The sequence below is a fragment of the Lampetra fluviatilis genome, chromosome 35 (genome assembly GCF_964198595.1).
Source record: "Lampetra fluviatilis chromosome 35, kcLamFluv1.1, whole genome shotgun sequence".
Taxonomy (NCBI): domain Eukaryota; kingdom Metazoa; phylum Chordata; class Hyperoartia; order Petromyzontiformes; family Petromyzontidae; genus Lampetra; species Lampetra fluviatilis.
Genome location: NC_136309.1, coordinates 2,409,226 through 2,422,594, shown reverse-complemented (window position 1 = coordinate 2,422,594; position 13,369 = coordinate 2,409,226). Strand labels below are relative to the sequence as shown.

Sequence of the window (13,369 nt, the reverse complement as noted above, 5' to 3'; positions counted from 1 at the left end):
CAGAGCGTCTCCCCAACTCCCGCTCGGCGGAAAGGTGCCCCCTGTAGCGTGGCGCCTATAATGTACGTTGAGCTTCTTTCGCACACCGTACGTAGTCAACCGTAGCCTAAATCGCCCCCCCCCCCCGCCGCCGCCACTACGTTCTGCCAAGCTTTGTCAAGTCCTTGCGCAAGATGTGAGCGGCGGAGTGCCGACGTCGATAGGCACGTGCAAGTGGGTTGATAAGTGATGTGTCTCTTTGCCGATTTCCTCATTCTGCTGACGGCAAAAAAAAATGAGCCAAAGCCTCTCGTATTGTTAATAGCAGAGAGAACACGTCTTAAGATGTGCTTTGTTCAGCTGATCGGCTTCAAAGGTTGGACGTTCGTTAATGGGTGAATGTGCCGACGTGGCAAAGGATTGAGTTAACAGACTTTACGTTTAATCAGTAGCGAACGGCTGTGGCACGAGGCGCGGTGCAAATCCACCCATCGTCTGCAATATTGCTTTTCCTTTGGTATTAATGGACATGGCGCCAAAGTTGAGACAGAGAGCTCTTGCCAGTAACATCTGCCAACAGAGCAGCATTTGCTTAACAAGCCCCGACTCTGCTGATGAGACCCACACGGTCGAAACCAGTCCCGTGTTTTCTTGCATAGAACTATAAACTATTAAAACAACTATTTTTTATTTTACCAGGTAAGGCGCACTGAGCTAGCTATGTAGCTCTTTTTCAGAAGCGACCTGGCCACAAGCGATTGCTCAACGAAGTGGCTTATCACGTGGAAATTTGTAGCAGCCAAATACTCTAAACGCATGTTTTCTAAACGTAGAGGGAAAAACCGGGGGACCCGGAGAAAAATCCATGCGACCAAGGTGAACGAGACACTGCAAACTCCAAATATACAGCAAGCGTCAGGGTCGGGATCGAACCCACGACCTCCTGCATACCAGGCAAGGAATATAACATCGGGCCACCGTGCCGTGATGTTACAGTCTGCTGCTGGGTAATATTGATGTGGGAAGCCAATAGGTAGATGGACTAGAAAATATATTTTATTTTACACCGAAAAATAATGCACAATGGGTGTGGACCAAAACTGTGATTTTTCCACGACCCCTTCAAAGCGTACGAGGCCTTGGTCAGGACGCAATTCCCACCACGTTTACTCTGCCCCAGAGGTGGCGGAGCAGCCCTGAAATTGCTCGCTCACGTCACTGCTGGCGAAAGAGCCTCCACCGGAGGTCACCTCTGGAGGTTACTGCGGCCTGCCCAGCCACGCCGGCAAGACATCTTGGAAGAGCGAGCGAGTGCCCACAACTTTACCTCACCACGCTGCCACGCCAGGAGATCGCACCGGTGACCTCTAAGATTGCAAGCGCAGCAAGCATGCTCACCATTACACCGCTGTGTACAAATGTACGTACGGTGTTGAACTTCTCTCGCACCGTACGTAACCAACCGCGTTAATCGGAGGTGCGGTGGGGGGGTGGGCACACAACAAACTGTGGCAGCGTCCATGCTAAACGGTCTCCAAAAGCGTGCTCAAGGCCTCTCTTGCTGGGGCCGCCCGCCTCAGACGAACGGGGCCGGCCGACACCACCGTGGTTACGAGACCGGTCTTCACCCCGACAGGGGGGGGGGGGTGTGGCCTCGCTTCACCACCGTCAAGTTTGTTTTTTAAACTACACGGCGGCGAGTCACACAACTTGCAGATGCAGTGGATGAAACGCAGCCAAGACAAAACACGCGCTCTCGTTGAGATGTTTCTAACGGCTGCCGGGTGGCGGTTTCGTGGGCTCGTAATGGCTTTTGCCAGAGACAGGGAGCAGGCGGTGATGAGATCATGGGTTCAAATCCGGGTTTCAGCTGCTCATGATTTTACTGGATTATCCGTGTGTAGCGAGCGAACGGTGACGCACTAACCGCTGCACTACCGCTCGCAACAAATACGGTCGCACACAAATGCACGCGCTCACACGCACACACGGCTAGCGAATTCTAAGATGGGAGGTGGACAGTGCCGGGCAGGGGACAGGAGGGGGGGGGTTGTCAACGAGGACACGATGGCTCACGGTGACGTGGCTCGGGCCCAACCACCGGGGCTTGGTCGTGTGGCCCGTTTTCAACGGCAGGCACGCAGGGGGACGTGGGAAAAGTTCCGCAGATTAATTAAACATTAGACGCCACACTGCATCGTTCTTTAAACAAGCACCTTATCAATTAATTGTGTTGTTTCCAAACAGCATTTGTCTTTTGTTGTTTGGCAAGAGGCGCAGGAGTACACACTGTGTCCCCTGTGCAAGTCTGGCACTAAATATAGTTTTTTTTTTTACTTTTGTATTGAGCCACGATTTTTATGTATTATAGTTTGTTTGTCAAATTATCTCCCGATTGGGTTTAATTGAGCCATGGGCATAGCGATGTGAGATGAAGAAGAAATATCGGCACCGAAGAGAACGGCCCGCAGAAGATGACATTGCAGAACTACTTCTGAAGTCGGTTGAACAGGCCTCTCATTGGAAACACGTGGATTCATTGTTATATACGGTATATGGTCACGTGACAATAGGGGTTTGTCACATGACCATCAACTAAGTATTTAGTAGTCAGAGTGAGAATAAGCTGAATCGAATGATAAAGAAAACAAAACATTTTCGGGTGTCCAATTTGAAGGAAACCACTTGAGCAGTGCACTTTGAAATCTAGAATAACTAATTTCTTTAGAACTGCTTTTTGTGTTTAGTTTGTTGTCCTTCCCCCACGCACCTCCTTGTTGGCTACATACGGTGCGAAAAAGGTTCAAAATGCATACATACATACATACACACAAACAAGATCAATTCCTCCACTTATTAGAAAGTGGTCAGGCCTGACAGCGAATAGGCAGCCAAAGGAGATATTATGCTCAAAGCGGACGTCAACCAGGGAGACGGAGCGGTGACATGCGTTCACGTGCAGGAGCTTGACGGATTGTTGCATTGTGAGAACGTGAAGAACGGTGATGCTTTGGAAAGCCTCTCGTCCAGCAGTGGATAAATCATGGTCGATGACCGTTTGAAAAACAACACATTTTTGTTTCTTATTCACGTGCGTTCGAGACGCATAAAATACGAACGTTCAACTATCAACAAAGTCTTGGACACGATACGGAGACTTGTTTTTCAAGCACGTGTACTTATCTTGTTACGCCTCCAACGCATTTTTATTACGAACGTACTCGCGACTTGCGTGAGCATCAACACGGAACCCCGTAGCGCGTAGCCTCAAAAGGGTTGGTGTGTTAGAGCGGTCACAAGTCACTGGGCCCAGACCAACAACTTGCACAACACTTATCACCAAAAAAAAAGCCACTCAACACATTCGTCAATAACGCTGTGCAGGCCTTACAGGGAAATAAATCCATAACGGGCGACGTTTCGGGCAATGGCCCTTCTTCAATGGTCACAATGAGAATCTATATTTAGACTGGAGGAATCCGATGAGCTACAAATCTCTTTTCTCACAATGGTTGGTTTCTCTCTGCCCCGACGACAGTGGTGGGCCGCTCTCGACAGCGCCCCCAACAACAACAACGACGACGACGCGTGGAGGAAGAGGACGTTGTGAACGCATCCTCCGTGATTGCCAAGAGGTCGGGGGACTCCAGCCAACTGCGAACATCACCGATGACCGCCCCCGATAGAACCAGGCGCGTTCCGGTGGGACGAGTGAACTTCTCCACTCGGCTGCCCCAATGCAAACACGGCGTACTTTGGTGCAACAAGCGAATTCCACTCTGCCAGCACACCCTGGATGCCGTGGAATGGCTCACAACATAAACAAATAATACAATTGTAGCCCTGTTGCCTTTTTTGTTCAAACGCGGTGTGACAGCGGACGATAGTTCGTCGCGCTCGAGCACGACTGCCAACGCAGTCTCGCCAAAAAAATGATCATTACTTCAATTCACAGTTAACTGAAACCTGTATGCCCGTTGAACTTCTTTCACACCGTACGTAGCCAACCGTGCTAATCGGAGGTGCGGGGGAAGGACAACAAACTTAACACGGAAAGCAGTTCTAAAGAAATAAGTTGTCAATCCAGATGATTTAACAGTGCATTCGCTCCAGTGATTTCCTAATATCGGAAGGAAGAGCGCGTTCCAGACGGCCGCAGAAGCGCATCCGATAAGCGCGCGAAACCTGGATTCGAACTCAAGCTTTCACCGTCGTCTGGTCGAGTGCCCGGGAACACGGGTTTCGTAATAGTCGCAACGCTCATCAATTAAGCCGTGGCTGAAAAGAGGAGAATCGGAAGCGCGGGAAGAGGGCCACCCCCCGCGTGTCCGTGCCTCATTAGTCGGTAATTGCGGTCACGTTAGGGACGCGCAACGCCGCCGCACCGCAGCCAATGCGACCACGGCCCACTGGGCTCATTTAACGAGCGCTCGCTAACGGCACGACCAAAATAGTAACGGAGGTAGTAGCAATAATAAAGCCTTGCGTCGCGGCTACAACCGAAACGAGTACATGACTACGTTGGGGTTCGTAGCGCGAGAGGGGGGGGGGGGGGGACAAGGGGGAGGGGGGGGACAAGGGGGAGGAGGGTGCCCTGGAGGTGGGGTGGGGCGTGTGATGACGGAGATATCTTCCTCCAACAGTGGATTGATCATGGCTGACAATATTGAAGATGATGGTGGTGGAGATGCCTCCATCCAGACGGTGGATTCCCCATGATTTACGATGATGATATAGAATACAGGACACACACACACACGCGCAGGTATCGGACACACATTCGATGGCGGGAGCAAAAACAAACGCCGCTGGGTTCAAGCGCAGCGAACGCGGTGTTATCGACCGGGAGCTGCTCGCAGTCGAGAGAACCACAGAGAGCTCCTGTGGACACGCGGCTGTGTGAGCGGGGCTCACCGGAGGGGAGTACGGGGAGGGTGGAGAGTCGCCGGGCTGCTTGGGAGACGGAGGCTCGCTGCTGTTATTCTCGGAGAGGCTCCCGTTGGTCTGAACGCCACAGATACAAAGATTCACCACCCCATCCCCCGATGTTAGCCACACAAGACTGTCTTCATACACAGAGTTGTAACGTCTTTGTCTTCCTAGTGGCGATGTTTACACACCGCACCAGGTACTTGTTTGAGGCGGGAATTGAACTCGGATAGCCGGGTTCGTAGCGTAGCGCTAACCGCTACACCACCGCTCCCCACACACACACACGGAGGGTGGGGGGTGGTAAACTATAACTCCCTTTAAGAGAGCACTCGGATACAAGCATGGTGTGTGCAACACAAACATGTGCTTCAGTGTGGATTTCAGTCATGAACGTATTCGGGTCAAAGTGCCTCCCTGTTCAAATTACTACTAGGCTATGTCAATCTCTTTTTTTTTTACCAGTAGTGGAAATTCCTCATTCTTATGGTGCAAAACATTTTTTCCATTGGCTAACCACTGTTGTCTATCAATAAAATCGTTGTTGCTCATTGCATCGAGTCAAAAAGGTTGTTCCCACCCTGCCATGTCCTGTAACCGCCACCACTGCTAACGTCTTGGGCTATCGTCATCCTTGTAGCTCATTGGGGCCTTGCCAGCGGAAATAACGAAAACCCGAGTGCGAGTTCTGTCGATGGGCCGAATCAATTTCTTCCCGGGATTTCAATCCGTAAAATTTTGTTTTGTTAAGTTGAGGCATCCTGGTCACACTGCAAGCTGGATAATACGAATTATAATCGTGAAATCAAGCAATGTTTCTGGGAGTGAGAATTCTTCACTGTTCTCAGGAAGTATTTACCACTGACACAGAAACTATTTGGTGAGAAATTATGGCCCTGTTGGTGAGATGTTAACGACTTCACCAGGCATACAGGAGGTCGTGGGTTCGATCCCGACCCTGACGCCTGTATATTTGGAGTTTGGGTGTCTCTTTTCCCATATTCGTGTGGATTTTTCTCTGGGTCTTCCAGGTTTTCCCCCATACATTTAGAATCAACGTGCTTTTAGAGTCTTTGGCTGCTGTGAATTTCCACTTGATGAGCCACTTGGTTGAGCTAACATTTGTGATAGCCAGGTCACTTCTGAATAAGAGCTCAGCGGGGCCTTACTTGGAAATATCAATAATTATTTAGTTTAATCGGCCAATCGTCTCTTGGCAGTCCATCACGCGAGATACTGCTTTTGTGGGGAGTCGGCAGCGGTCGGTGTCGCGAGGACGGGTGAGCCCGAACAAAAGGAACACGAAATTTTCACCGCTAGCTCGGTACCATCACCGACGAAGACAGACACCACCACTGCCGCAACCACCACCACCACCGCCCCCCGCCCCACGCTCATTTGAGCAGGGAAAACGCTTGGCCTCGGCAGGCCGTGTGAGCTCGGCGACGCCGTAGATAAACGAGTTGCGTACCCGGCTCTTCGGCGTCCCGTTCGGCAGGGGCTGTGGCAAGGGACCTGAGAAATTAAAAAGCACAAAAAAAACAGGAGGTGAAGCGCGGCGATGAAACGCGACGGCGTTAAGTTGGTTTAACACGTAGTAGGCTTTCGCGACCAATATGGTTCATAATAAAGGTTATTGGGTGACATCGTGTAAGTATAAATGTTGTGTCGTAACCCTCCACTACCCGAAACAGCCAGTAAGGTTTGTCACGTAAACAATGTGCCAATTCGTTACGACTACAGCCCACTGGTATGTTGGAGAATAAATCCACAACATTTACAATTTGAGTATTATGACGTTTCGCTGGTAATTACATCAAGCATCATCGGGCGATTTGCCAGAATGGTTAAGTTTGTGGCGGCCGCGCGCCATGCCACTCTCCGCGATGTTCTCAGCGTGTCCGGCCCGCCGATGTCCGACGTTTCGCCAGCGAAGCTCCCAGCGCAAGCGAAACGTCACGCATCGTGCCAAACAACTCGGGCTCAGAGTCTTTATTTTAGACTGGAGGAGGAATCCGATGATCTGCGACGCTCTTTTTTTTCCACAGATGTCCAGTAGGGCCACGGGGTCAGCAAGTTACAGCAGCAGACAAGTCGAAACAACGACAGGAGTGCAACATAGAGAAAAAATTGTACGCAAGTCACGAAATTGAAATAGTTAATAAACAATTAAACTTTTCATGTAACTCCGATTTATGACGCTTGGGCCAGGCAGCAAGGCGGCGTTGTGCAACACGGCGCAGGAACACGCACAGCGGACGACCTCCCCCCCCCCCCCACTCCACTCCCACAACCGCGATGGACCCTGTGTTGCCAATAAATGCAAAAGGTACCGGGCAGAGGGGGGGCCGGAGGGGAGTGAGCAGGGGGGCAGCGGGGGGGGGGGGGGGGGAGTAGGGGGGGGGGGACGCGGTGGGGGGAATGGGGAGGGAGCGGGGGGGGGGGTGGGGGTGCAAATGCGCAGGACGCCAAGCAGGGGGAGCGCCGGCGGGTCGCATTCTCCCCGAAGCGAGAGCGACAGAGCGCCGCTTGTTTTCCCCGCATCAACCCGTGCCACCCTGTCACACCCCCTCTCCCTCCCTCCCTCCCTCCCAACACCACGCGCAGCCACCCCCGCCACTCAAGAGGCTTTGGATCAAAAAGGGAGGAAAAAAAGCATAATTACGCGCGTGAAGGCTCTGCTTTGTTCGAGAACGATACTTTGCTGCAAATAAATAAATAAGCAAGGCTTAAAACCACCCCCGCCGCCGCCGAAACGCGCTGCGCAGGGCGAGGGGAGGCCTCGTGATGGCGAGCGGGGCCGTGAGCGGCTTGCAAGGGTTTGGCGATGGGGCAGCTGATGCGATCCTATTTTCTGCGCTCAACTGACCCCAACGGGACAGAACAGTTGCTCGTTGCGTGCGTGCAGTGTCTCGCGCCGTTAAGTAACCGCTCGGGAGTCAATGGCAAACGCGATATTGTTGGAGGCTCATCGCAACACACGGACCAATTATGTTGAGGAACATTTGTGGGTGGTTATATTACATTCTCTTGCGTGCGGAAATATGTTCAGGAGCTAAATATCAATGTTGGTCCGCTAGCCATGAAGCGGCTTCAGGAGAGAGATAGAATTCGTGTAGCTTTGCCATTCCTCCTCCATTGAAGAGGCGTGCAGACTGCAGTGGTTCAACTCTGTGGTTCCGTAGTTTGGGTTGCATGGCCACAGTTGCGCACAACTGCAGATTGCCCTTCATTTGTCGTTTATAAAGGAGATGTACACGCATCGGCCTAAACTAAAACTAAACCATTTTTTTGTATTCTTGGTTCTTTCGGTAAAGTCATGTAGAAGGGAAATAATAAAATAATAAAAATAAAACATAATAAAATAGTGAGAATTATTATATAAGAATATTATTTTATTTTATTATTTTATAATGTTTTATTTTTATTATTTTATTATTTCCCTTCTACGTGACTTTACCGAGAGAACCAAGAAGATGAATCCCTGCAGTCACGAAAGCTTTAAATCGAAATGAAATTTTTTTGTATTTTATCAGGTCAGGCCCACTGAGTTATAGGAGCTCTATTTCAGAAGCGAAATGGCCACAGATGATAGCTCAACAAAAGTGGATGATCATCACGTGGAAATTCTATGCAGCCAAATACTCTGAGACGCGTGATGCTGATTCTCGATGTGGAGGGGAACCCTGGTGATGTACTTGGTGGGACGCGGCCCGAACCCTTTCCCGCTCCGATGACGTACGTGTAGGCCATCGGAACAGAACACGAAGGAAAACTAAGATTAAAATGACTTTCTCTGTACCGAGGCTCCCACAAGGCCATGCGGGAGGGCGTGTGGCACAGTTTGGCACGGCAGCTATCAAAGATCAGCGGTCGTGTTGCTACGGTTCTCTGCGGTGAGCGCAATGTCTTCACAAACAATGGCGCTACGCCTCTCTAAATAATATTCACGCTGACCCCTCGTGCCTTCCGAGAATCGGCGGCGAACGGGACCCACCCTGAAACTTGCAGTCGCCTTGAACGGAAATGGGTTAAACACAACCGATACCATCATCTCGGTGAAATGGGCGTCGTTAATTCGAATCCAGATATGATCAGCAGAGCTACATTTGTGGGTAGCAATCATCATAATATTCGCAGGGCTTTGTCAATCCACTGCTGGATTAAAGAACACCCTGTACGCTTATTGCCATTTCTTTCGTCCTGAACCAAGTTATTCACAGCGTCACGTGAGGGCGCTTCCATCTGAAACTTGGGATTGGCGAAACACAAGCCGGACATATGAGTGGGAGAAAACTTAATGACCTCATATTTTGCTAATGACGTCGTTACTACTATTACTACTGTGTATAACGCCCAAAGGAAATGAACGGCAGGAAGCGTAAGGACTTTAAGAGAGGAGGCTGCAAAGATGGGCGCCACCATGGCGAGATGTTATCTCCCTCGCCTGGTATGCAGGAGGTCATGGGTTCGATCCCTAACCTGACACCTGTATCTTTTGAGCTTGCATGTTTGTATCCCCGTGGTCACGTGGATATTTCTCCGGGTCCTCCGGGTCCCCGCCCCCTGCCGCCCCCACATTTTTAATCAACACGTGTTCAAGAGAATTTGGCTGCTAGACATTTCCACGTGATTAGCCACTTCTCGGTGGGTCATCGTTTGTGACAGCCAGGTCCGCTTCTCAATGAGAGCTATGTAGCTCAGTGGGCCTCGCCTGGCAACATATAAAATAGTAGAAATAAAAATGCTCAGAAAGAATGCGAGCAAAGCAGAGGTTCACGTACGGCGGGTGCTCTTGGCCAACGGGAGGCGTCCGTCAAGATGCGACGCAACGGGAAAACAACGGAATGAGAGAGATCGCGGGACAGCTGCTGAAGGTGGACTCCGGGTTCTGAACTAAAGAGGTGGACGAGAGCGAGGTGGAGCGCTTGTGAACGGCCGGCCTTGACGAATCAATTTGCATTGGCGGCTATTATTATTATGATTATTAATGCCGGCACGTTCGACTATTTCGTGCTCTGAGCGCTTCACGTTTGGCAGGGTTTGTTTAACGCTGGGCTACGCGCCACCCCCCCTTCCCCCCCGCAACCCCACGCCAACTGAAACTTCACCCCACACCTCAGAGCTCAATTAAACTAACGACCGCCTTGAGGATGCGAGAATGTGAAAACAACAACGCGTTAATGAGCCCATCGGAAACTCCCAGGACGCTCCTCTCGCACACAACGAGCCATCGCAGCCGGAGCACAACGGCGGAGATGTGTGTGGCGAGGTGGCGAGGTTGCGACGTGGCTCGGTAACAAAGAGGTGAGTTGGTGAGTTGGTGACATGGCGACGTAGTGAGGTGGTGAGGCGACGAGGTGGGGAGGTAACGAGGTGACAAAGAGTTGATGAGGTGGTGCCTGGCATGGTGATGCCCTGCTCCACAGGTGTGCGTGTGCACACTGTGGCAGTTTTGAAAGCAAGGTTTGAGGCAGGTGAGTACTTGCCTGGGAGATTGTCTGGCAATACCAGGCGGTGAGGTACGGCGAGGTGAGTGCATATCGGTGCGTTGTGGCGAGTTGTGGCGAGTGTGTACACTCTGCTGAAGGGAGGTGAATTTGTACTGATGAGGTCTCGTGAGATGAGTGTGCCGGTGAGTTGTGATGAGGTGTGTACCTGTGAGATGAGGTGAGGTGAGTGTGTACCTGTGAGCTGTGGTGAGGTGAGTGAGTTGTGGCGAGTGAGTTACAGTCAGCTGCGGTGAGTGTGGACCGGTAAGTTGAGGTACGCTGCGGTGGTGAGCTGCGGTGGTGAGCTGTGAAGGTGCACTGCGGTGGTGAGCTGCGGTGGTGAGCTGCATTGGTGAGCCGCGGCGGTGAGCGCATACCGGCGATGTGAGCGGGGCAGGGGGACACGCCGCAGCGGCGGAAGAACTCGTCCGCCGGGGGGTCGACCACGAGCAGCCGCGTCTCGTCCCCGCCGGCCTTGATCAGCGACACCACCTCGCTGTGCCGCTTCACCTCGATGTTCACCCCGTTCACCTGCAGCACCACCACCACCACAACCACCACAACACACGGGTTCAATCGGCCTGCAACGCGTCGTCGTCACCGTCACCGTGCGGCAGCGCAGTGGCAACACTCGCGCCTCGCGGCAGGGAAGGCCCGGGTTTGATTGCCGACCCGGGCGCCCTTCATACCTCCGGGCCTATGACACGAGCACTGCTTTGCGGGGCGTCGTCAACCAGTAGAGATTGCCAGGCTATTGGAGAGCGCCGGTGCCGTTGCCAAGTTGAGCAGTGAGACTCCTCGGGCTTAAAATTAGAATCGTAAGAGGAGGTCGGATAACTCACGGGCTGCGGCACTGGAGGCAGCGCCGCTGCGAAGCTGGGTTCCAATCTGCGCCTGAGCCACCAATTTGGTGGCATACCCGTGGAGAATTTCCGGTAACCGGTGACCAATAAAACTTGGGGGGTTTTTATCCCCTTAATTTGGCAAAATTCCAGCTCTGAACGCAATTAAAATAATAACAATAATAAAACCTCGGTTTGACTGCCATGCAACAAAACATCCCTCGATGAAGCGGCACCACGTGGGACAGCGCAGTGCCACTGAGCGCGGGTACGAGGTCGCTTTGAAGGTGCCTCAGAGCCAGTCCTGTGACATCTTCTTCACTTTGAAGGGGTCATAGAACCAGTTCTGTGACATTTTCTTCACATTGCAGAGGCCTCAGAACCAGTTCTGTGACAGCTTCTTTACTCAGAGCCGGTTCTGTGACATCTTCTTTACTTTGAAGGGGTCTTAGAACCAGTTTTGTGACATTTTCTTCACATTGCAGGGGCCTCAGAACCAGTTCTGTGACATTTTCTTCCGCGGGCAGATCTCCGGCACGGGCCGGCGGCACAGCATCGCTCCGCGCGAGTTCCGAATCGGACACGTCGCACATCACCCCCTCACGACGCGCGACCGAGACAGAACAAAGCGGAATAAACTTAAACTCACAAGAAAATCTACACGTCAGCGATATTCAACGAAAGACGCCGCGGTCATCGTTCGGCGCGCTTCGTCCGGGAGTTGAACATCTCTGCTGCCTACTCGCTCATGGGGTGGTCGGACCAAGCGGCCACCCCCCAAACCACCCCACCCGCGCTATTTTCGGAGCGGCAGTTTTGGCAGCCGCGGGCAAAATGAAAATAATCGCGGGCAGACTTTGGTGCTAAATGTGGTGGCGGCGGAGATGAGTGCCGACGGAGGTGGGGGGGTGGCGTTCACGCAAACGCGCGGGTGAAATTAAACGCCGGGACATCACCTGTGCTCGCACTAGAGAGCGCTGCGGCCATGGAACCCGCATCCGTGTCTCTGTCTCTGTCTCTATGCGTCTGTGTCTCTGTGTCTCTGTGCATCTGTGTCTCTCTGTGCATCTGTGTCTCTGTGTCTGTGTGTGTGTGTGTCTATGTCTGGTCAACAGCAGAGCAGCGGTTAGCGCTACTTTGCGTTATGAACCTGGCGACCCGAGTTCGATTCTCGCTCGCGGTCAACACCGGTGACGAATATCCGAACCAGTAATGGACCTCCCCCGTAGGTCGACTGAGCCGAAAAGGAGTACCCGGTGTGGTGTGGAAACGTCGCTACTCGGGGACAAAGAACTAAGACCCATATCACAAAGAGATAGGGGCCTAACCTGTAACATCTGACAATTCAGGACCATTGATTCAAGCAAGCCCGACTCTGCTGATGAGACCACTGTGCGTCGAAACTCGTCCAGAGTTTGCTTGTATTCAATCGTTGCTGATGAAATGACGCACTCCCAGAAGGCCGTGCGGCCAAAGAGTTGCACAAGGAACACTTTCATCGTTATTTTACGCGCAGAGACAGATACGTGGAGCATCGTCCGCATGTCGACTCTGCTGCCTGGGCGTCTGTCGGCAACGCTCGGGGCACCACGCGTGCACTCTGCAGCGAACAGAATCTCGCCGCGACGCGTTTGCGAGAGCCATCTCCCCGTCGTCCCCCCCCCACCTCCACACCGGGGGCTGGCACAGCCGGCGCTTGTTTTTCGGGAGAGAAGCGCCGCGCACGGCACGTCGTGGGGAGCAAAAAGGGTCCGCAGCGGTTCCCCACACACGCGCACGTGGAAGACACTTCGGAATTCGCTGGAAATGCCGGAGGCTCCGATCACCACATTTTAGGCATTCGCCTGCAACTCCCCTCGATTCGAACGCCTTTTGTGCCATCGGCCCCACGCCACGAGATGGAAATCTCGCGGAGGAGTGCAATGCACCGCGATCGAGAGCGGCCCACCAGAAGTGGATATCACACAACTACATCGGGAGATCCCTCGCAAGGGTTCCCAACTTTTAACAGTCAGTTTAAATTACCATCATCATCAGACACCGTCATCATTATCATCGTGGGCATTAGCATCATCTTCTGCAACAACTAGGCCACCGCCACCATCGTAATCGCCATCATCACCACCA

General features: G+C 52.3%; 1 protein-coding gene across 1 annotated transcript in view; it reads right to left on the bottom strand.

The window, feature by feature from the left end:
* The window catches only part of LOC144944500 (Na(+)/H(+) exchange regulatory cofactor NHE-RF2-like), a 78,848-nt gene that overhangs the window by 370 nt on the left and 65,109 nt on the right, over positions 1-13,369 (bottom strand). Inside the window, 3 exon segments of the mRNA XM_078872689.1 lie at positions 4,894-4,983; positions 6,380-6,423; positions 10,778-10,931. Coding sequence (XP_078728815.1) covers positions 4,894-4,983; positions 6,380-6,423; positions 10,778-10,931 — 288 coding nt within the window.